This window comes from Jaculus jaculus, chromosome 3 (assembly GCF_020740685.1).
Source record: "Jaculus jaculus isolate mJacJac1 chromosome 3, mJacJac1.mat.Y.cur, whole genome shotgun sequence".
Lineage (NCBI taxonomy): Eukaryota > Metazoa > Chordata > Mammalia > Rodentia > Dipodidae > Jaculus > Jaculus jaculus.
The window spans coordinates 181,622,712-181,647,958 of record NC_059104.1 but is presented as its reverse complement, the minus strand read 5'-3'; the positions used below and the strand labels follow the sequence as shown (position 1 = coordinate 181,647,958).

The window sequence follows — 25,247 nt, the reverse complement described above, 5'->3', positions numbered from 1 at the left end:
ATGCATATTTACTAATGAGAATATTGTGCCACAGAGATGGTGGGTATCTAATCAAGGATATAATTCCAAAGAGAAAGAGGGATCAAGATTCAATCTCAGGTATAGCTTCCAAATTTTCTTAATAACTAATTCTATATACTTTTAAAAAATAATTCTATAAATGGAATTTAAATGAATACTTCTAATGTTACTACACTGAATTAGTATGTTTCCTAAAATAGGCATATACTACTGCATTTTTGGTCTTGTTTTCAAGACAGGGCCTCACTCTAGCTTAGGCATTTTCCTTAGTATAAAATTCCTCTTTTGTGAAGATGAGAACTACTGGAGAACTCTGAGGCTTTAGTTATCATTGAGAATGAAGATAGAAATACAAAAACTGCATGTTATAATAGTACTAATTAGGTAAATATAATAATATATTATCAAGAATTATATAAAATTTAGCTTAAATGTATTAGAAAATAGTAAACTATTAACAATGTTGGAACACTTATATGGCATTTTATAACTTTCAAAGGTGGGTGCAAGGCATTTCACATTTACAATGCAACATGGGGTAAGTGAAGACCAGGAAAGTATGCATAGTTAGACAGGCTTAACGTCATCACTCCTACTTTCTCCTCAAAGAATGTCCTAACACAACAGAGCTCTCACTCAGTAAAGATCTTATCTTTCATAACTATTGGGGTCAAGAAGGAATCCTAGAGGATATAATGTGGGAAGGTAATATATGATATTTTACAGTTAGTGAAATGTAAGGCTTGTAGAGAAATCTCATTGACATTGTAGAAAACTCATTGGCAGTGCCTTCCGTACATTTCAAATGCAGACCCTGAACTTTTGCTGAGTCAATTATATCTGCTACTTTGATGCACACCTGGCAGACTATGAGGTGATCATTTTCACTCTCCATTCTGTACCACTACTATTCATATAATTAGCTTATTTTGGGAAAAAAATCTGAGGACACAGGAGTTTTCTAGTGGTGTTTGTTCTTATCAAACCTACTGTAGCTACAAAAATCCTTACACTCTTACAGTTATTGTAGCTATCCACATCCTTATACCTTACACTCTTACACCTACTGTAGCTATTGACATCCTGACAGCTTACACTCTTAACATACTGTAGCTATCCACACCCTGACACCTTACACTCTTAACATACTGTAGCTATCCACACCCTGACACCTTACACTCTTAACATACTGTAGCTATCCACACCCTTACACCTTACACTCTTAACATACTGTAGCTATCCACACCCTTACACCTTACACTCTTAACATACTGTAGCTATCCACACCCTGACACCTTACACTCTTAACATACTGTAGCTATCCACACCCTGACACCTTACACTCTTACACCTGCTGTAGCTATCCACACCCTTACACCTTACACTCTTAACATACTGTAGCTATCCACACCCTGACACCTTACACTCTTAACATACTGTAGCTATCCACACCCTGACACCTTACACTCTTACACCTGCTGTAGCTATCCACACCCTTACACCTTACACTCTTCACATACTGTAGCTATCCACACCCTTACACCTTACAATCTTACACCTGCTGTAGCTATCCACACCCTTACACCTTACACTCTTACATCTACTATAGCTATCCACACCCTTACACCTTACACTCTTACACCTACTGTAGTTCCAAATCCCCAAATGTGTTTTGGTTTTTTTTTTTTTTTTGGCTTGGCAGCTTTTAAAACTCCCATCAATCTCACGTGTCAGCTTACCTGCTCATAAAACTCATTGACAATGCCTTCTGTCCATTTCAAATGCAGATCCCGAATTTTTGCTGGGCCATTTATATCTGCTAGCTTGATGCACACCTGGCAGACTAAGAGGCGATCATTTTCACTACTCCATTCTATACCATTACTATTTACATCATTGGCCTATTTTTGAAAAACAGAAATATTTTAGGTTCAGAGGACGCATAAGTTTTCTAGGAATTGTTCTTAACAAATTACCTTAAAACTGTGTTTTTGCCAAAAGATGGGAAGACATTTCAGTAAAATGCTCTTTAAGTCAACAAAAGTTACAACATGGACCTCCACAGGTAAAATTTCCCATATGTTATTAGAATTGTTGCTGGTGGTGGTGGTAGTTTTTCAAGGTAGGTTCTCACTCTAGCTCAGGCTGACCTGGAATTTACTATGTAGTCTCAGGGTAGCCCCAAACTCACAGCAATCCTCCTACCCTTGTCTCCCAAGTGCTGGGATTAAAGGCATGCACCACCATGCCTGGCTGTTATTAGAATTTTGTTTAACGAGAGCATAGCTTCTAACAATAAAAACAACTGTGGGTTTAAATCTCTGTTATTTCTACAGAGAATAATAACTTATTATTATTTTAATGCACATGTGTGTATTTGGGTGTATGTGCAAACACACATCAATGTGCATGTAGAGACCAGAAGACAATATTCAGTGACATCCTCAGGAACACCATTCACATCTATCATCATCTCGTTGGCCTGGGGAAAATAATAAATTTCATATGTATATTTTTTCTGCATGTATGTGTGTGTGTCATGTGTAATAAATGTATCAATAAATCACAAGAATTATGATGTCAGAAGACTTTTAAGAATAAATTCATAGTTATTGAGCTAGACAATCTTATACCTATAAATGATGATTTAAATCATTTGTTTTGATTCTCAAATGCAAATGTAAGTGAATACAATAATAAAAATAATTTAAGCCATTATTATCTGCTTTCTCTAAACAGAAATATATTTGAGTTTACACAAGTGTTCTTTTGCTGCTCCTTTCTTTACCTGAAAGTACAGCCTCCATTAAGACACAAAAGCATGAGCAAACAGCAGCGTCCTGCTAGCCTATGAGAAGCAGCCTTGTCCTCTCAAGAGCTGAGAGCACAGGTTCTCCGCTGTTTGCGGCTCCATGCACTGCCATTAGTTTCACCACCTTTCACCAACTTCTCCATAGCTTAAGAAGCCATTTTTGAGAAAAATGAAGAATGGATCACACATAATTCTTCCCTCACATTCACTAGAGGGTCCGTAATCACTGAGGGGAGGAACTGTGTGGCCAGGGCAGGTGTAACAAGCATATTAAAAACATATATTTGATTAGATAATGTCTTACTTAGCACTGTACTTACTTTTTATACTTTTTGAAATCTGCTCACTATTTTTTTCCCCTTGTGGTGTGTGGGAGGGGGTATGGCAAGTGGGTACATGTGGGTATGTGTAACTTCAGGTCTCAGTCTTTACTTTCTACCTTGTACGAGGCAAAGTCTCTTGTAATTTGCTCTTGTATACACCAGGCTGGCTTGCCTACTAGCTCCTGAGATTCTCCTGACACTGCCTGGGAAGGCTGGGATTAGACACTCCTACAGCATCATCTTTTACAGGGATTCTGGGGATCCAAACTCTGGCTCTATGCTTGCACAGCAGGTTATTTTACCCACTGAGCCATCTCCCTTGCTCCCATAAAACCTTTTGACATAATTAATTTGTCCGTTATAACTTAAATTAAAGTTATAGTGTCTATGTACCAAAAGAAAGCAATTCTTGTTTTCAGACATCTTTGTTTAGTAATAAAATGTGTTATTTATAAAAATGTATTTTAATACTATGACCATTGTATCATCGTATACCGATTATTGATACTTTATGAGTAGTGTTAACTCTAACAAATTTTTTTAAAGCCTTTTATCAGTAACACAAGCAACAATAATTTCTCTTTTTTAAATCAGTTAGTACTTTACATAACAAACCTTGGCATTGAATTCAGCAAGGAAATCAAAATGTTTTTTAAGATCTGTGGCAAGGATTGCTTCAATTACTAAAAAACGAAAGCGCTTGAATTCCACATGATCAAGATTGAGAAGGAAGTTGTAATCTGGGCGAGAAAGATACAGATTCCAAGCTGATGCAGCATGATGATTTTCCAGAACAGATCTGTCATTGTACAGAACTGCCTAAAAACAATAAAGAAAAATGAGACAGACTATCTCAAAGTTGAAACTTTAACAAAGTTAGCATACCAGAATACAAGGACTACTTACTAAGCATATGACTAGGTGTCTTAATATCTTTGAAACAAAAAATTATAATTTTATTTTATTTTTTTCAAGGCAGGATGTCTCTCTAGTCCAAGCTGACCTAAAACTCACTTTGTACTCCAGGCTGGCCTCTCACTCCCTGAGTTCCTCCCACCTCAGCTTGCTGAGGGCTGCGACTCAGGTGTGCACCACCCTCCCACGCAGTGGTGATGATTTTGTAAGTGAGTGGGCTGAAGTGCTGCGGGTCAGGTTTACCTTTCATTCTGGTTATATGTGTCTCAGAAGTGGGAGGTTAATCTCAAAATATGAAGTAGATACCACTCTGCCTCCCAAGATATGCAAAGGTGGTATTCTTTTAAGATATTTATCTATCATTTTATGTATTTATTTGAGAGAAAGAAGGAGGGAGAGAGGAGTATGGGTGCCCAGGGCCTCCTGCCACCGTAAACGAATTTCAGATACGTGTGGCACTTGGCCCACCTGGTGTGGCATGGGTACTGGGGGACTGAGCCCCAGGCTTGCAGGCTTTGTGAGCAAGCACCTTCACCATGGAACCGTCTCCAGCCAGAAAAGGCCATTCAATCTATAAACCTCAGATACAGCTTCTGATAATGAAGTCATCGGGGACACAGAGCAGGTGTCAAGCCACATTTCTGCTCTGTAGCCAGTGGTCACTACAAAGGAGAAGCACCTGTCCAGAGTGAGTGAGGGACCTGCGTGACTGAGGGCCAGGATTCCAGCCTGAATGGTCTGGAAGTAAGAGGTAAGTGTGAAAACTGGGGAAAGCACAAATGCTGTGGCCTACATGGGTGTGGAACCACTCCCACCAGGGCCTCCTCAGGGGCTCTGGGACTTGGGAGGACAGAGCCAAATCCACCATACTATAAAATTTTTAAAGCCTCTTCCACCTCTGAACATTAAAATTTTAAGATTACAAAAGAAAGAGTAATTATCAAAACAACTTCTACATCAAGTAGTGCCAAAGGCCAGGGATAAAAGACACACACACACACACACACACACACAAACAAAACAAACAAAAACCTGGCTCTTATTTGCATATAGGTTACTGTGCAACAGGAAAGAAGGACAGATAAAATAGGTTGCAATATCAGGTAAGACATATTCTGAATGATTGTTTTATTTGATCTCTAAAAATTCATTACAGCCTAGATTTAAACATAGATGCATAACATCATATGGTTATTTTATACAATGAAAGAATTTAAACTTTTTATGAGCTGCATCAAAGCTTCTCATCAGTCTGAATAGAATTTTAAACATCATAATGCCAAAGAGAATGACTGTTTCAAAGAATCCCTAAGGGGCCAATTTATATTTAATAGTGTTGACAAATTTGTGTTCTACTTTGATGAAGATCAAAATTTGTCTCATCAGAAGTAATAAAATTCCAAGCTCCTTAAAACACAATGTACAATGAGTACTCTGTGAGTTTGCTGGCATAGTAAACCCTCAGAAAGCCAAGTCAGTAAATGAAGTAAATTCAGAGTTCCTTTACCATACAAACTGCCATCTGAAATTACCAAAAAAAGATAAAATGGAGGCAAAAATAAGAATTAACATCACAATCTAGATAGAATCACAATAGGAAACATAAACAGGTTAAAGAAAGGCTAAGCCAATACATAAGAAGAAAAAGTTCCAACTGGAGAAATGGCTCAGTGGTGAAGGTGCTTGCTTGAAAAGCCTGCCAGCCTGGGTTCAGTTCCCCAGTGCCCATGTGAAGCCAGATGCACAAAGTGCCACATTCCTCTGGAGAGATTTTGCAATGGCAAGCAGCCCTGGCATACCCATGCTCATTCATTCTCTCTCTCTCTTTCTCCTTACATATAAAAAGTACTTTCAATAAAGAAGGAAAAGTTGGGGCTGGAGAGATGGCTCAGCAGTTAAGGTGTCTGCCTGTAATGCCTAGTGACCCAGATTCATTCTCCAGGACTCATGTAAAGCCAGATACACAGAGTGGTGAATGTATCTGGAGGTTATTTTGCTGTGGCTACAGGCCTGATGCAACCATTCTCCCTCCATGTCTACCTGTTTCTCTCTCCCTCTCCTTGCAAATAAATATTCAAAATAAAGGAAAGGTCACATACAGAATAAGTAGAAGAGGCCCCCTGTGAACCTCAGTAAATTTACTAGTTCACAGTCGAGTGGAAACAATAAATAAGTAAATAAATAACCAACCAATCAAGTACAGAGCTGTGATAAAGGAAAAGAATTCCCTTTTAGGAAGAAAAGGCAGCACACAGAGCAACAGACTGAACCTAAACATAGGAAAATGTTCCAGGTTGGGCTGGAAAGATAGTTCTGTGGTTAAAGGCACTTCCTGTTCAAGCTTAACAACTAAAATTCAGACCCCAAATTTACATAAAGCCATAAACAAGCAGCACAGTTTGCAAGCCCAGTGCACCTGTGGCAATGGAGACATATGCAGGACAATCCCAAAGCTTGAGGTTCGTGAACCAGCTAGTCTGGAATTAACCACAGCAGCAAACAAGAGAAACCCTGCCTCAGATGAGATGGACAGCAAGAATGATATCCCAGTGTACTCTGACCTCCACGTTCGCTGTAGCAAGGTGTATATCCACGCCTGCATGTGCGCGCAGTGAAATCATGACTACATCTTTTGAGTGGAGAATGCAGACAGTGCCTCAACTAACCAAGATCTTCATTAAGCTAACGTACCTGGGCTCTGTGCTAAAACACCTTGTTACCTATCTTCAGTAGCTGTAGGCTCCTTCCTTCACTCATATTTTTTATTTGGTGAAGCAAGTTTCTTGATCATACTTAATCATAAGTCTTGTTTTCACTCTCTGACTTGGACAGAGCTGAAAAAGGCTTAATATAAACTACAGCACCTGAACAAATAGTAATACCTTTAATAAATATGAACAAAAAGAGAAAATCCATCATATAAGATTTTAATCATATCATATATATGTGTGTGTATGTATATATTTTATATAAATACAATATATATTTTATATAGTTATTTATATTATATATACATATATACATACATACATACATACATACATACATACATACATATATATATATATATATATATATATATATATATATGTTTAGGTCCAGAGGAATAAACTTTAACTCAGGTCACACACCTAAGTAGGCAACCACAAATCAAACACAGGCCTGGAATATTAGATCCAGTGTTTCATCATTCTGTGACACTATTCTCAAGGCTTGTGATTCACAAAATGGGTAGGTTTTTCAAACATCTGAATTTTATAAAATGATACTGCAAATGAAGACATATGAAATTATAAAAGGGAACTTTCTCCAGAACAATACTTAGAAAGTGAATAAATAGCAATAATGAAGTTTAAATGAACAGAAATTTACATGTGGAAATCATGAGCTATTAATAAAGTCTCAATGAAGAAATGAATCACATGACCCTTCTAGTCAACTTCTCTCACACACACACATATACACAAACACACATATGCATGCATACTCAAATATACCTCCCTAAATTTCCAACACCAAATGAGACTGAGAATCTATCGCCTATATTTTAAAATATTAGCATGCTTGAAAGAGAGAGACATGAAAAGGAAACATTGAAAGTAGCTACAGATCATACAAAGATAAAAACGGGTTTACCAAGTGCTTCTCTCACAGCTGGCCTGACAACCTCCTCTGGGGAGATGGTGGTAGACTCTGAGGAGACTCAAAACTTATCAAAGCAGAAATTCAGAAGGTACAAAATCCAACACTACAGAAGACTTACAACGTGACTGACAAGGGTCGGGGGACATTGTGAAAGAGGGGGCAAAAATACTTGACAGCCAAAGAATATATCCTGAGGCATTGTCCTTGCCACAGAGACTGACTGATGTAGTCATGGCCCCACTGTGAATACCAATAATCCCACTGATGAGGGTAGAGGGGAAGGGACATAAAAGTATAATCCAGTAGTGACATTACCAATAACCAATATGTTCATACTATAAAGTTCATAATAATAAAAGATGGGGTTTGAATATGAAGTGATAAAGTGACAGGCCAGATAAATTTAGTAACAATAAGTGTGAACTTGCTTTTTGTAAGGTACTTAGAAACACACAGAACATTTAAGCAAACTCCAGCATGAGCAAATACCCCAAAGCACATGAAATTCATAAAGTAATATATTTGGTTATAATTCCTTATGTTTATAGCTATTGCAGTTATAATATCAATTTATTGGGAACCATGGTACTTTATTTCAGTTGTGACCTAAAGGAATTTTGCACCTGATCAGCTATACTGGATATAAAAGTAATATTTTACCAGAAGAAATTCTTAATATACTAAGGCATTTGCAGCTGAGAGATTGAGGGTCCATATATTATGGCAAATTTTAGGAGAAAATGAAGAGTAAAAAGATTGTTATCCTTAACCATCATAGCTTTTAGTCATACTATTGTCCTAGTTAGAAGGGACATACATCTTAGATCTAGCCAGCAGAGTCATCAGTTTGATCACAGACAAAAGTATTTTTACCAAGCTCTCTAAAACTTCACAAAACATGAGACTGTTGTTTCAAAAACTACTCTAGTTAAAGAAAGTGAATTGTTCCTCCTAATTCCCTTAGAACTCATCACGTGTTTTCATATGATTCAGTATGGATGCAGAGTCTTCAAGGCAGATGTGAAGGCACATGACTAAGAGAAGACTGGCTGGTAAAGGACATGTAGCAAGGCTGTAAGATCCCAAAGTACTGTTGAGCATTATGAAGAAGTATTTCCTACCTGGGGTGCATTTGTAGCCACTAGAAATGCATTTGTCCTTCCTGGGTGATCGTAATCATGCATGGCAGCTGCCACATACAGAGCCATCAGTTCTAGGGCAGGAATGTTGGAAGACAGGCAGCCATAGCTCTCATCTGGAATAGAGCAACTCTTCGAAGAAATGTAAGTAATGTGTCCAGAATGAAGTCTACCATCAGAATCTGGGGGATGAAGAATAACAAATAAACAAATAGCACATAGTTTCCCCACAATTATACTAAGGACAGAAGTTCCTATAGCTAACATCATTACTTGTCTTATTTATTGGCTTAAAATTGATGCCATGAACTTAAAAGCATAGTCTTTTTCCATGCTATACCTTATAGGCCATGATGCTTTACTAGGCTAAATAATTTGTAAAACTCCTAATTTTCCAAATGTTTATTTAAAGGCTAGATACAATGGTGAGGCAATAGAATCTAACAGGAGAATGAAACAGTTGAAAATAAAATGTGATTGAGCTGGGTAGACAGCTCAGAGGATAAAGTGATCACCACTTAAACTAGATTAGCAGAGCTCAATCTCCAGACCTCACATAAAAAGCTGGAAACATGGGAGGGTTTCTGTAATTCCAATGGGAGGCAAAAACAGGAAACGTCCTGGGAAGCCAGTGCAGTTAAAACAATAGCAGAAAGAGCTCAGAGCAAGAAACCTTGCCTTAAAAGTAGTGGACAGGCAGAGGACTAACCTGAAAGTTTTCCTGTGCCCTGCACTCCTGCACATGCAGCCACACAAACATGCACACACACATACAGACAAATAATAAACTTAAATTTAAAAAGTAGAGCTGGAGAATTGGCTTAACAGGTAAGGTGCTTGCCTGTGAAGACTAAGGACTCATGTTCAACTCTCCAGGTCCCACATAAGCCAGACGCACAAGGGGACACACGCATCTCAAGTTCAATTTCAGTGGCTGGAGGCCCTGATACACCAATTCTCTCTCTCTTTCTCTCTCTGTCTCATACTTGCTCTCTCTCATTAAAAAAAAAAAGGACAGTATGTTGGACTTGCCTCAAAAGAAATTTTTAAGCAACATGGACATTTACAAGTTAAACATTTTATCAAAATAAGCTCCTCAATATAAGTATTTTTCAAATTTTACCCAGAAAGAAAATATTTCAATTTACTGCACTGACAAGTTTCTCTTTCCATTCTTTTTCCTTCTTTATAATGTAACAACAGTGTGGAGGCACACTGGGGAGTGTTTCAGTCAGCACGACTGTAGTTCATCCTCTTGTCAGAGCAGTGATGTTCTCTACTCACCCAGTACCTCTGGTCCCTAAGACTGCATTAATCATCTTTGTATTATATTAACTTTCTCTAAATGGTCATACTATTATCTTTAATCCTACACATAGAAACCATATGAGAGCAGGTAACTATACCAGACAAAAATGTGAAGTCAAAAACTGTAAAAAAGGGGGAAATCATTATATAATGGTTCAATTTATCAAGAAGATATGAAGAACTATAAATACAGATGTGCCCAACTCTTGAGCATCTAAATATATAGATAACATATTACTAGATCTTGAGGAAAATAAATACAGTAATACAGTAAAACGGGGTGTTGGGGGGGGGGCTTCAATGTACCACTTTCAACAATGAACAGGTCATCCAGACAAAAAAACAGACTGGCCTTTTTCATGAGAGTGAGAGAAGAGACAGAGAGACAAAGAGAGAGAACTGGCATGCCAAGGCCTCTAGCTACTGCAATCAAACTCCAATGTGTGCGCCACCTAGTGGGCATGTGTGCCCTTGCGTACTTGTGTCACCTTGTGTGTCTGGCTTACGTGGGACCTGGAGAGTCAAACATGGATCCCTAAGCTTCACAGGAAAGTGCCTAACCACTAAGCAATCTGTCCAGCCTTTTATTTTATTTTGATGTATTTGGCCCATTGGTTGTTCAGAAGTCTTTTAATTCTACATATTTTATAATTGCCCATATTTCCTGCTATAACTGATGACTAGTCATGATTATAATAATAAGATATGATTTGATTTCATTCCACTTAATTTTGTTGTATTGTGGCTTAACATGATTTATCCAAAAAGCTGTTCCACGTGTACAGAAAGTGTATTTTGGTAGTGGTAGATTAAATTTTGAGTATATTTGCATTAGATCTTTTTGGCTTATAGTTCTAAGTCTGATGTCTCTGAGTTTCCTCCTAGCGTGTTGGGAATTTAATGCATGGTCTTGTTGCATGTAAGGCAGTAATTCTACCACTGAGCTACCACCCTACCCTTGATGGTTACCTTTATGATTTATTTTAAGATAGTAAACAGATTTGAAAATTTTTATGCCATTATTATATGATATCTTACACTATCCTATGAATGTGTCAAAACATACATGAGGAAAAAATTTAAAGATCAGAACCAATGAAATGGAATAGCTTGATCTGTTGTTCTTAATTAAATAATAAAAGATTTATAGGAGGAAATACCTGTCTCATTTCCTGTTTCATGATTATTGTGGACCTGTTGTAAACCAGGAATTGGCCGTGTTGTCAGATACCAAACTGCATGCAGGACGTCGGTGGCATGTATACGATTATGATCTAAAGCAGCAAAATATTTTATTAAAGCAATCATTCCACTTAGGTTTGATATAAAACAATTAAAATTTTAAAAATTTAATATATATACTATATCCTGATATAAGATATATGTTTAAATAATTTCCTATAATTGCATTTTGTTTAACTATTAAGATATTGGGATGCATTAAAAAGATCTCCTTTAGTGGATCGCTGTAAGTTCGAGGCCACCCTGAGAATACATAGGAAATTCCAGGTCAGCCTGGGATAGAGTGAGACCCTACCTCCACAACCCAAAATAAATTAATTAGTTTAAAAGTTCTCCTGTAAAAACCTTCAAATATTCTATAAAAACATACATAGTAAAGAACCAAATAAAGGAAGGCAAAATGATCTAAAGGCACTTGAAAATGTTGTTGAAGTTTCTATTTTATGGCTTTTTATAAGTAACATATGGTGTACCATATGTTACTTATAAAAAGCCATAAATAAGGCTAAATAAGGGCAACAAAACAAAGTTTTTATTTACTACACAGTTGAAATACTTACATTTTTGCAAAAACAAGTAATAAATACTCATCATTAATGTTTCTCAAGTACCACTCACCTTAAATTATTAAGTATCATTATTAGCCAGTTATGCCAATTTAAGAATAACTTACTGTCTATATATGACTAATTTCCCACCTAATGTGTCCATATGGAGGGAAACCATAGAATTTTCTAACACGTAAAAAGCCATGTCTTTTCCTAACATGAAATTTAAATTGTATTTACCACAGATTCAAATAACTATTAAAAATCAGGCTGGAGAGATGAGTCAGTGGGTAAGAGTGCTTCCTGTGCAAACATGAGGGCCTGAAGGTGGCTGAGACCACTTGAGTGTGAACCCCCGGCACCTACGTACCAGCAGGGTGACTCCCCACAAGTGTAAACCATCCTGTGGAGAGAAGACGGGAGAGTCCTGGGGCTTGTGAAAAGGGAAAGGTGCGGGGAGCAGCACGAAACTCAAGCTCCAGGAAAAACAGGCAGATGAACCATGGGGAGGGACACGCGGTGCTCTCCTCTGGCCTCCACAGGTACATGCACTGCACATCACATCAGCACGCACACACACGTACACACACACAAGACACACTATGTAAGTGCAAAAAAATCATTTCATAGATCAGAACACAATTAAAAATGAAATTCTATAGCTAAATTTTGAACATTGAAAATGAAAATTTTTCATCTTTTTACTTAATATTAGCAAATATTGAAATATAAAGTGTTCAAATAATTATTAACATAAAAAGACATACCATATAGCACAAAAGTGAGATGCTGATTATAAACAGGCATCAATATTACAATGCACTTTACAAAAACCAAATTTATATAAAGGGAAAAGACTCGAAGGACATATACCAAAATGTCCTCAGTAGTCCAGTTAACACCAGAGAGTAAGTTACAGATTTTCTTTTTAATTCTTTATTTAAGATTTTTCAGAATTGGGCTAAAGGTGATCACTCAGTTATTAAAGATATTTGCTTGCAGGACCTTCCAGCCTTGTACCCACATAAACCAGATTCACAATGAGGCACATGTTTCTAGTGTTTGTTCGCAATGTCAAGAGGCCCTTGTGTATGCATGCTCCGTCTCTGTCTCTCTCTTTATCTATCTCTTTCTCTCTCTCAGTCTGTGTGTGTGTGTGTGTTTGTATGTGTGTTGGCATATGAATGTGTGCATGTCTATCGCTCCAAAATAAATAAATAAAAATACTTTAATTTTTTCAAAATGTATACTTCAAAAGTGTGCTAAGTAACCATCTAAAAAGAAAGATAATGAAGAATTTTACATCAATATTATTTAACTTAAATACTTACAAGGAATGTCTCGATAGCCATTTTCTAAGGCACGAAAGTATTTCATGAATTCTTGAGTGGGAATTTTAAATATTTCCATTAAACCAGTGTCTTGAAATAAGGTATACATAACCTAAATGTAAAATAGAGTTCACTTTAAAAATCAGAATTTCTTTTTCTATCTACAATTCAGTACATTTTGTGATTTGCACTGTGACTGCACAGGACTGTATCATAAAGTGAAACAGATCTTTAAACTTATTCCATACTCCAGAACACAGTGAAAACAGAAATTCTATAAATTCTCTAAAATTCTTGATCTAACAATAAACACTCACACATGGACAGGAGCGCTCGGCACTAGCGTACATCACAGTGAACGCGGGGCTCCCATGATGCAGGAGCGCTCGGCACTAGCGTACATCACAGTGAACGCGGGGCTCCCCATGATGCAGGAGCGCTCGGCACTAGCGTACATCACAGTGAACGCGGGGCTCCCCATGATGCAGGAGCGCTCGGCACTAGCGTACATCACAGTGAACGCGGGGCTCCCCATGATGCAGGAGCGCTCAGCACCAGCGTACATCACAGTGAACACAGGGCTCCCCATGATGCAGGAGCGCTCAGCACCAGTGTACATCACAGTGAACGCGGGGCTCCCCATGATGCAGGAGCGCTCGGCACCAGTGTACATCACAGTGAACGCGGGGCTCCCCATGATGCAGGAGCGCTCGGCACTAGCGTACATCACAGTGAACGCGGGGCTCCCCATGATGCAGGAGCGCTCGGCACTAGCGTACATCACAGCCCTTCTGGCAGTTTCATTTTGAGGCAGGGCCTTACAAAGTTATCCAAGCTGATCTTGAACTTGTGATTCTCCTCCCTCAGCCTCCTGATTAGCAGGGATTATAAACCTGTCCCATCACACCTGGTATATTTCTTCAAGTTAAATTATCAAAAGCTTCTCTAAGGTTAATTCTTTCCATAAGCCAAGAAAAGAGGGTAGATAATCATCCTCATACCCATGAAAACCAGAGCTTAACAAACACTTCATGTCCTCATTTAAATTTTTTTTATCTTTAGCTTTTTAATTCCTAATTTAATGATAGTCATTGTGAATTATGTTGTATTCTTAAAAAATAAAGACAAAAAAACAGGGATAGGGAGATGGTTCAGCAGCTAAAGGCACTTGCCTGCAAAGCCTTACAGCCTGGGTTCAAGCCCCAGCACCCATGTAAAGCCAGATGCACAAAGTGGCACATGCATCTGGAGTTCATTTGTAGTGGCAAGAGACCCTGGTGTGCCCATTCTCTCCCTCTCTCTCCTTGCAAATAATAAAAACTACAATAAAAAGTACCAAAAATAAATAATAAATTTGGGCTCTAAAAATTCAATTAGAGGGCTGTATATGACTGCCACATGAGTTGTTCTTATGTTTCCATAAATAATAGTATTAAAGGAACTGATGAACTATATTTTGCATATGTGTATGGGTGCATGTTCGTGTGGGGTCTAGGTACCATGCGTGAGTACACACACGGAGGCTGCGGGAGAAGCTGGACAGAACCCTCACGTACGCTGTCCGCTTCATCAGCACAGAGGGTCTCGCAGAGGCCTGATGCTCAGCAGATTAGGCTAAGATGGCGGGCAGAGAGCTCCGAGATCCCTAACTCTGCCTCCCCAGTTCTGGGAAGGCAGTCATAAACTACCATGCCCAGCATTTAATTAGGAAGTGTTGACCAAACTCAGGTTCTCATACTTTCCAAGGCAAGTACTCTACCAATGAACCAGCTCCCTAGCCCCAATATTCAACTTTTTGAAAAGTAAATATGATTCAGTGCTGTGAACTGACTAGGTCAAACATGGACTCTGGGTTTTATTATGAGATGAACTATAAAGATAAAGAATAGGAAGGACAGATGAAAAGTGGACATCACTTTTCATGTCCTTTTCAACCTTAAGACTCAAGTAAGTGACTACAGCTACCTGATCTTTGACAAGGGGCCAACAACATACACTGGCAATAAGACTGCATCTTCAATAAATGGTGCTGGGAAAATTGGAAAACCACTCAGAAAAATGAAACTAGACCCATGACTCTCACTATGCACAAAAATCAACTCCAGGTGGATTAAATACCTCAATATAAGACCTGAAACCCTCAAACTACTTGATAAAAAACAGGGGGCACTCTCTACAATATAGAACTTGGTAAAGACTTCCTGAACAATACCCCAGTAGCCTAGGAAATTAAAGAATCACTCAACCAGTGGAATCTCATGAAGCTAAAAGATTTGGTACAAACATACCAATAACAGAGCCAACAGACTAAACACAGAATGGGAGAAAATCTCTGCCAGCTATACCACTGACAGAGGTCTAATATCTAGAATCCACAAAGAGCTCAAAAAAACTAAGCAATAAAAAAACCAAACAATCCAATTAAAAAATGGGATAGAGAAATGAGTAGAGAATTCTCAAAGGAAAAAATCAAAATGTGTAGTACCCACCAAAGAAAATGTTCACCACCCTTAACCATCAGGAAAATGAAAATTAAAACAACGATGAGGGCTGAAGGGCTCACTCAGTGGCTAGGGCGCGTCTTGCCGGGAAAGCCTAAGGACCCACATTTAATTCCACAGAACTCACCTAAGCCAGATGCACATGGTGATGTGTGCATCTGGAGTTCGTTTGCAGTGGCTAGAGGCCCTGATGGGCCCATCCTCCCTTCCTCCATCTCTCTCTCTCTCTCTCATAATAATAATAAATAAATAAAAATAAATATACTTTAAAAATAACTATTAAATTCTACCTTACTCCAGACAGGATGGCAATCATTTTTAAAAAAATCAAACAACAATAAATGTTGACAAGGATGTGGGGAAAGAGGAATCCTCATTCACTGCTAGTGGGAGTGCAAACTGGTACAACCTCTACGAAATTCAGTATGAAGACTCCTGTAAAAGATGAAAATAGAGCTAACAACTAGCCCAGTCATTCCTCTGCTAGGCATCTACCCTAAAGACTCCACTCTCCACTGCAGAGACATTTGCTCAACCATGTTTATAGCTGCTCAATTCACAATAGCTAAGAACTGGAATCAACCCAGATGCCCATCATTTGATGGCTGGAAAATGAAGATGTGGTACATATAGACAATGGAATTCTACTCAGCAGTAAGTAAAAATTATATAATGAAATTTGTAGGAAATTGGGCAGACTTGGAACGGATCATACTAGGTGAGCTCATACAAAAACAGAAAGACAAACACTGTGTGTTCTCTCTCATTTGTGGTTCCTAAGCTCAATCAGCTTAAGTTGAAGGCATACCTGACAGACAACTCAAGGGACAGGTAAGAGTGATGGAAGGGATTAGGGGGAAGGGAACAGCAGGGGAGGGGAGATATAAATAAATAAACACATCCAAAATAAATTGGTACCATAGAAAACTTCATCCTGGACAGCAGACTAAAAGACACAAGCCTCAACAGAAGCCTGGAGGGAACATCTGGTAAGAAGGGCCCTGGAGCAGGTAGGATGAAGCCTAACCCTAAAACATTTTGGCTCTGACTTATAACTCCCAGTACCAGAAATTGGTTACAACCCACATTGAGCTGTTGATCACAGAGACCTATGAGGTCTCCAAAACAAGAGAGGCTTTTCCAAAGCACTTGATTACACACTGAGGTAAAAGGTAAGACTGTATTGCTGAATCCACCACATGCTGCCAACACAGAACATCAAGAGATTTGGCTGAGTCTAGAAGGAAGCCATTTCTCACATGGTCTGCCCGTATAGCGCTGAAAAGTGCCACAGAGCTGCTGAGGGGAAATGGCCAACAATGTTCTAAGCAAGCAGGGGACAGTACTATATTAAAGAAACCTGCCTAACAAGATGTCCTCACCTCTGTCATAGTGACACATAGCCCAGGTGGGTAACCAATGCTCTCTGATTGACTATGAGATCCACTCAGTGGAAAGGAACCCATAACGGGAACTGGGACCAAGGCAGAATCTCATGGAGACCAAGATTATGGACTCCAGTGAGAAACTCTCACCAATCTTTGTCCAAATGTGAGGCTATACTCATCTCTCTAAATTAACAATACTATCCCCTTTAACCTATCCTGATCTCACTCTGTGTTGGAGAATGATTTTCTTTTATGGAAAGCAGCGAGAACCAAGGAAAACAGAAACTATCAATGAGACAAGGGTAGGTGACTCCATGGCAGGAGATGAACCTCCCTTTGCATAGCAGCCAGGGCTCAGGTAAATCCAGAGGAACTGGCGAGATGAAAAAGTGCTTGCTCCACAGCAAGCTTGACAACCCGGGCCAGGGTGATGGAGACAGACACAGGTTACTCAAAACGCAGCAAAGCAGAAATCCACAAGCTGCTGGCAGCTCAACACCAACGTAGACTTAAAGCACACCCACCAGGGCTCAGGGAACTTTGTGGAAGGGGGTATGGAAAGAATGTAAGTGCCATAGGTGGAAGGGACTATGCAGAGACATCCCCCACCACGATGACTGACTGCTGCTCTCGCAACTCATAACCCACACAACTCCATGATGAGTACCAGCAATCCCCTAAGGAGGGTCCTCAATGGAGTGGGGATAAGGAGGAGGGAAATGACGTTAACAACACATGATGTGCCCTTACACAGTTTCTACTTAAAAAAATAAAGAATCAAGTAAAATTAAATATTGTTTTACTAGCCTAAAAAGATTGTTCATACATATTTACATGAAAAATACATATTACATATAGCATATAAAATTATTTATATGTATCTTGAACTTCATGAATAAAATAATTGAGTGTAGGATGAATGCCAGTGATGAATTCATGCCTTAATCGATATCATGGTATTTATGTTTTGTTTTTAGAACAATAAGATAAAATATTAGTAAAAAAAAATGATAAAGGTAGAGATTTGAAAACAAACCTGGCTGAGAATCCTTCCCGATTTCTCCCCCATCTTTTCTACAAGCTCAAATATTTGGAAATTCCAGTTGCTCATCTTTTCTATTAATGAGTCATACTCTTCTACTAACATGAGCTCTAGTGACTCTTCCTGTTCAAGCTGAACATGAAGAAGAAAAAAAAATAACTTTACCCTTTGTTAACATGGCTAAACCCACAATTAAATGGAATACTTACAGGTGAGCATTAAAAATAGTGAGTAATATTTCCTATAATGGCCATCTCAAATCTCCTTTTATCTAAAACCTTCTATTTCTGTTTGTTGAATGGAATTTTGAGACATCTTTAAACATGGTTTATTAGCATCAGGAAAGTGATTATGTTTACTTTTATTTAAATTATTTCCAAATGACAATATAAATTGAAAATGTATTATTTTCAATCATGGAAGTTATAGGTATCAAAGGCTGAAAACAAAATTAGGGTAGCATTAATTACTTGAAAGCTTCCTCATCAATGTATGGGAGAGTTTTCTAGTAGCTTAAATTTTGAACCTTAAGGGATAAAAAGGAATTATCATGAATAACTACTCTCTTTGTTTTGAATGACTAAGTACATATTTTCTACACTTTAAAATACTCAGTTGAAAAAATATCAGAATAAAATTAATCTACTATAAAATTTAAATATCTTCATTTAAAAGTGAATAGTGGGGGCTGGAGGGATGGCTTAGCACTTAAGGCATTTGCCAACAAGGACAAAGGACCCAGGTTCAATTCCCCAGGACCCACATTAGCCAGATACACAAGGGGCGCATGCATCTAGAGTTCATTTGCAGTGGCTGGAAGCACTGGCATGCCCATTCTCTCTCTCTCTCTCTCTCTGTCTCTAGTAAATAAATAAATAAATAAATAAAACTTTTAAAAAAAAATAAAATAAAATGAAAGTGAATATTACTTGTTATTTTCTGATGATAGGGTAGAACTAATTATTATTTATAACCCAAGAATTATTCAGTTACTGTGACTTATTGATGAAAACATTAATTAAAATTTAAAAATTAGTTAATATTTTTGTTTTTCATCAAAACAATGAAACCAGTACTAAGTAATATTACTTAGCACCTTAACATAATGATATTGAAAGTTTATCTTTTACATTTGGTTGCTGTAGCTCTTCTGTTAGGTGATTAACACCTTCCAAAAATAAATTTCTATAGTCTGTCTTCTTTGTTTCCTCTTCTTGCTGAGTTTCCATAGGGCTGAATGACTCTTTTGAGATAGTGGTGTTGTCTTCTTCACCTTTCAAACATTATGTAACAAGAAACAGAAACAAAATTTACCTTAGATGTGTAACTTCTAAGAAAATTAGTTATTGGCTTAAAAATATTCAGATGAAATGAGCTGTAATGCTTCTGTTCCAAGTACTCCGTCACACCACTGGCTGCTTCTTGCTGAACTACTGTGTACAGGTGTTTGGTGCTTAGGCAGCACACAGTCCCACTTTGGACAAATATCTTTATACAAGAAAGAAGTCAGTCCCTACCAACAAGAAATGTCTTGAGATTTACATACAAAACTCAAAATTAAAAGTTATAAATATATTTAGCTCGCACATAAAACTTAGACCACAATATCATGAACTTTGAGTTATTTTTCTATCTATATGATTAATAATATGCTTTTTCTCAAGTCACAAAGAAAAGCAGAACAACAATGGCAGCCAAGTAGTACTTATTGCCATGTGTAAAAATGTCCCTATTCATTTGTTTCTAATGCCAGGAACAGGCAAATTTCCCCAAAAATCTATTAACAGTTGAATGAATAAACTATACTTTATTCATATAACTGAATACTACTGAGCAACAAGAATGAACTGCAATTACATGTAACAATGTGGATGTTTCTTAACGACAAAATGATCAATGAACAGAGCTGGGGGAAGGTACATATTCTGTGGCCTTCCTTATGAAAACTTTAAAACCATATCAAACTGATACACATGAGTGGAGCATGTGAACACTGAAAGACCAGAAGATCATTACCTTGGGGTTAACAGCTGCAAGGGTGCTTAAAGGGAAAATTTAAGATTGAAGTAATTAGTTTCTAGATCTGGGTACATGTTATATAATGTCTGAAAACTAATCAAGCTTTAAACTCATGACCTGTGTACTTGTCAATAAATAGCATTTTTTGTTTGTTTATGTATTTATTGAGATAGTTGTCTAGTCTGCCCTTAAATAGCAATCCTCTTACTTCACCCCCATTAGTTGCTGCTTTTGTTGTTGCTGCTGCTGCTGTTGTGTGTGTACCGGCCTTGGCATACATGTGGAGATCAGAGGACAACTTCCGAGTACCAGTCCTTGCCTTCCACCTCATTTGAGGCAGACTACCACTGTTCTTTATGTTGGCCAGGCTAGTCCACATGAACTCTCTTGTCTCCACTTTGTATCTCACTATAGGCAGTGCTGGGAATTCCAAAGTCTGTCACAGCTTCCAGCTGTTATGTGAGGTTTCAAGATTTTGAACTCAGATACTCATGCTTTCACAGCAAATGGTTTATCCACTGAGCCATCTCTCCAGACCCTACTTTAAAAAAAAAAAAAAAAAAAAAAAAAAAAAAACCAAAAAAATTGAGTTCATTTTGTTTTTGGCCTTTGTGAGACAGTCTCTCCAGCACAGGCTAGCATGGACTTCACTATGTTGCCCAGGCTGGTCTTGAACTCACTGGCAATCTTCCTGCCTTGCTCTTTTGAGGGCTATGATTACAGATGTGAGCCAGGCTGGGTGTTTATGAGTTCTTCAGAGGGGTCAGCAGTGAATGTCTGCAGTCAGTCCCAGACACTGGGGAGGCTAACTGGAAGGATCACTACTTTAGGCCAACCTGGGAAACTGAGAGAGAAGCTGTCTCAAAAACAAAGAAAAAAGTTTTTAAAAAAATGCTCACTGAAGTTGAGTTTCCAGGTACTCCAGTATTTGTGACTTATAATAACAAGGCTTCTCCCCACCCCTAAAATGTGAGCAACACCTAACTTACTAAATACTATACTTAGAGGAGGTCAATAAATTTTACTTGATGCTGACCCTAAAATACTGCATACATAATAAAATTATTAACTGAAGGTTAGAATACTGTCATTGAAAACATATAGGAAATGAAATTTAGAACACAGTAGTCCTGCCCTGTCTGCTTCTTCACTTTGCAGTTCCAGCTACTCAAGGTCAGCTGTGGTCCCAAAATATTACGTGGAAACGTTCAGAAATAATTCATGACTTTCAAACTCTATGCTCATCTGAATAGAATGATAACATCTCACAGTGTTCTGCTCCCTCCAACCCAGGACCCGAATCACTTAATTTTTAGTCCAAACTGTGTCTGCTCCTACCTATCTGACAATTAGTGTCGGTTGTAGTACACTTAATTTAATGACACCAAAGCAGAACAGTGATATTGCCAATCTCATTGTATTAAAGGGGTATAATTGTTCTATTTCATTATTGTTTTCATCTCTTAGTGTGTCTAACTTATACATTAAAGTCTATCATAGTATGTATGTTTGTATGTACACACATACACATATATATGAAAAAACAAAGTATATATAGATATATAGAATTCAGTATCCATGACTTTGGGAGGCATTGTAATGTAGGTACAGAGGTCTATGACATTCATGTATTCTTGGTAAGTCAATAACTACAACATTCTAAAATAGTAACATTGGGCTGGAGACATGGCTTAACAGTTAAGGTGGTTGCCTGCAAAGACCAAGGACCCAGGTTCAATTCTATAGGTCCCACTTTAGCCAGATGCACATCATGGCACATGCATCTGGAATTTGCAAGAGGCCCTGGTGCTTACTCCCTCTCTCATTCTCTTTTTCTCCTCTTGTATCTAATAAATAAATAAAATGATAAAATTTTAAATAATAACATAAAAATTGACATTTGATATACTGAACATGAATTAATTCTAGTAATCTAAACAACTATTTTACAGGTAATAATTTTAAAAATAGTGATTTATTTTCTGAAGATGTCTATAATATTTTAGTTCTACATATTTTTCTGAAATTCACTTTGTGTTTTAAATTTGCTAAACATTTTTATTGTTTCTAGTAATGTGTGTGTGTGTGTGTATTTATGTGTCTTTTAGAGACTTCTGCCCTATAGGATCTATTAATAGAGACAGTTTTATTTCTTTAAATTCAGGATACCTTAATTTACTTTTCTTTCAGATTTCCCTAACTAAACCATAATGTTTAATAGGACTACTGAGACCAAAAATCTTCATATTTTATTGTTAAGAATGTCAACTAGGGCTGGAGAGATGGCTTAGCAGGTAAGGCATTTGCCTGTAAAGCCAAAGGACTCAGATTCAATTTCCCAGGACCCTCCTACACCAAATGTACAATGTGTCTGTTGTTTGTTTACAGTGGCTGAAGGTCCTGGTGTACCCATTCTCTCTTTGTCTCTCTCTTTCTTTTTTCCTCTCTCTCAGATAAATTTTAAAAAATTATTTTAAAGAATAATGTTAATTATCAGCAAACAGTGGATCCTACAAGCTACAAAACCAACTAGACAGACAAGATGTACCCATGAGTGCCATAGTGCCACATGCTATGGGATAATCAACTGCTCTCTGATTGACTGTGAGGCCCACGCAGTGGGAGGGAATTCATACTTGGCCTAAGAACTAAGCAGAAAGCTATGGTTTACAAGGTTATAGATCTTATTAAGAGCTTCCTACTGTTCTTTGGCTAAAGGCAGAAATTTTTTCCATTTTAAAGCCTTCTAACTATATATGTTTATCTCCTTTGATTAATGTTCTCCATCTTGGTTAGCAAACCTGCTTTTCACAGATAAAAGCAAATTCCAGGAAGACAGACCCAAGACCCATCAAAATGACAAGATGAGAAAACCAAGTGCCTACCACTGGACAAGTCATCTCTCCCACACCTGCCAGGGTCCAAGCAACATTGCAGAGTAAGTGGCAGGTTGAATGAGTGTCAGTCCCACACTGCGAGCCAGAAAACCTTTTTTATGAAGAGGGCAGTAGATACTGAAGAGACTCAAAACTCATCAAAGCTGAAAATAAGAGGTTCCAGTAGCTCAATACTAAAGGAAATTTCTTAAGTGCCCTCCAAGGTTTAGGGAACACTGTGGAAGAATGTAAAAGCAACAGAGTGGGAAGCTGTTTTGGGGGCACTGCCCCGACAGTAACCAATAGGTGCATTCATGACCCACAGTGATTACAGACACCCACACTATGAGGGCCCTCAGTGGCACAGGGACCCAGGAGAAGGGACCAAAGAGAATGACCTAGTAAGAACATGACAAATTCATAGTATGTTCATATATTAAGGTTCCCAATAAAAAATAAAAAGAATGTCAATTTATCTGTTTTCTATTAAGGAAGGATGTTAGCAGTGAATACACCCTTTTTCAATCTGAGGAAATTCCCAGCTATTATTAGTTTGTTTTTCATCACAAGAAAGTATTGAATGTTTGCTAGTGCTTTTTTCACCCTCCACCATCTACTGAGATCATATGACATTTTTATCGCACAATGTATTGTCCTGCAGGCATTCCTGCATTCTTGGAATACCACGCATTACATAGAACGTATTTTTATTGTTGGATTCAGTTTGCAAATATTTTGGGGGAACTGTTATTTCTGTATATATGAAAGTCATGCATCTGTTGTGTTCTTCTCCTGTGATTGCTTTGTGTGGCTATAGTGTGAGGGTAATACCAGTTTTACAAGATGAGTTGGGAAGTTTTACATCCTCCTCTACTTTTTGGAAGAGGGTATAAATGACTGGTTACTGTCTGCTTATGCTTTTTAAAAAAATCTTATTTATTTATTTATTTATTTGACAGGATGGGAGAAAGGGAAGAAGGCAGGCAGAGAGAGAAAATGGGCATGCTAGGGCCTCTAGCTGCTGCAAACGAACTCCAGGTGCATGTGCCACCTTGTGCATCTGGCATATGTGGGTCCTGGGGAATCAAATCTGGGTCCTTTGGCTTTGCAGGCATGCACCTTAACCAATATAGCAATCCCTCCAGCCTTTCTCATGCTTTTAAGCAACCTTTTAAGATGTAAGAACAAGAATTTTTTAAACTATTGAATTGCACACTTTAAAAGTATGAATTTCACAGTTTGTAAAGGGACTGTAAAAAGCCTATAATCCCCAAGTAGACCTAGTTCTCATTTACCTCTTTTCATAGGGCCTAGCCCTTGAAAGGTTATGTTTCTGCAGCAAGCCTTGAACTTCGGCCTCTGTCTACTTGGCCTAATGAAACTACCCAAAAGGACTGCATATCCTACCAGATACCAAAACGCTAGACACTCTTTTAACAGTCCCAAACTTAGTTTCTTAAGCTCTTTTCCTTTTCTAGATTTTGTACTGATAATTTTTTAAGAGTTTGTTAGTCCTCCAATGGCTACAAGTTCATTTAAAAAATTACAATTTGCCCAGCTTCTCTAGCTCTGTTCAAAATGATATTGGTCTAAGTTGCTTAATTTGCTACTGTTGGCAGTTTATGATTATAAAACAACTATAACTTCATCAATGGTAATATTTCTTTTTTGAGGATATAAAATGTTTCAGAATCATTAGTCATTCCTGTTTATGCCATAAACAAACAACCCCTCTCTATGCCACAAAAACTGTGCAAACTCAAACTGTGTAGTGCTAGCTTTGACATTAATAATTTCACTGCTTATTGACACCAGCCATAGCCAAAGACTATATTCATCTGAACATGCTTTTTACTCTTCAAAATACTTTTAGCATCTATTATTTATAATTTATTCTTAATTCCCAAGGAGTTAAAAATAAAATAATCTTCATTTGAAATATGTATAAATGGGGGTAAGGATGTAGCTCAATGGTAGAGCATTCATCTAGAATAGATAAGTCACTGAGTTTGATTCCCCAGTCCACAAAAAACACCCAAAATTTAAAAGTATATAAATATAAATATTAATTTAGCCATTCCAAGATACATTATAGTAACTAATCTCAAATTCAAAGGCATATAACTTACACAATCTC

General features: G+C 37.8%; 1 protein-coding gene across 1 annotated transcript in view; it reads right to left on the bottom strand.

The window, feature by feature from the left end:
- Pde3b (phosphodiesterase 3B) overlaps window positions 1-25,247 on the bottom strand; it is a 118,591-nt gene that overhangs the window by 6,922 nt on the left and 86,422 nt on the right. The window contains exons 8-14 of the mRNA XM_045146142.1: window positions 19,346-19,488; window positions 18,210-18,347; window positions 13,285-13,396; window positions 11,324-11,437; window positions 8,838-9,037; window positions 3,772-3,975; window positions 1,761-1,922 (exon numbers count right to left, since the gene is read on the bottom strand). Of these exons, the coding sequence (XP_045002077.1) occupies window positions 1,761-1,922; window positions 3,772-3,975; window positions 8,838-9,037; window positions 11,324-11,437; window positions 13,285-13,396; window positions 18,210-18,347; window positions 19,346-19,488 (1,073 nt within the window). The remainder of the gene's footprint in view (window positions 1-1,760; window positions 1,923-3,771; window positions 3,976-8,837; window positions 9,038-11,323; window positions 11,438-13,284; window positions 13,397-18,209; window positions 18,348-19,345; window positions 19,489-25,247) is intronic.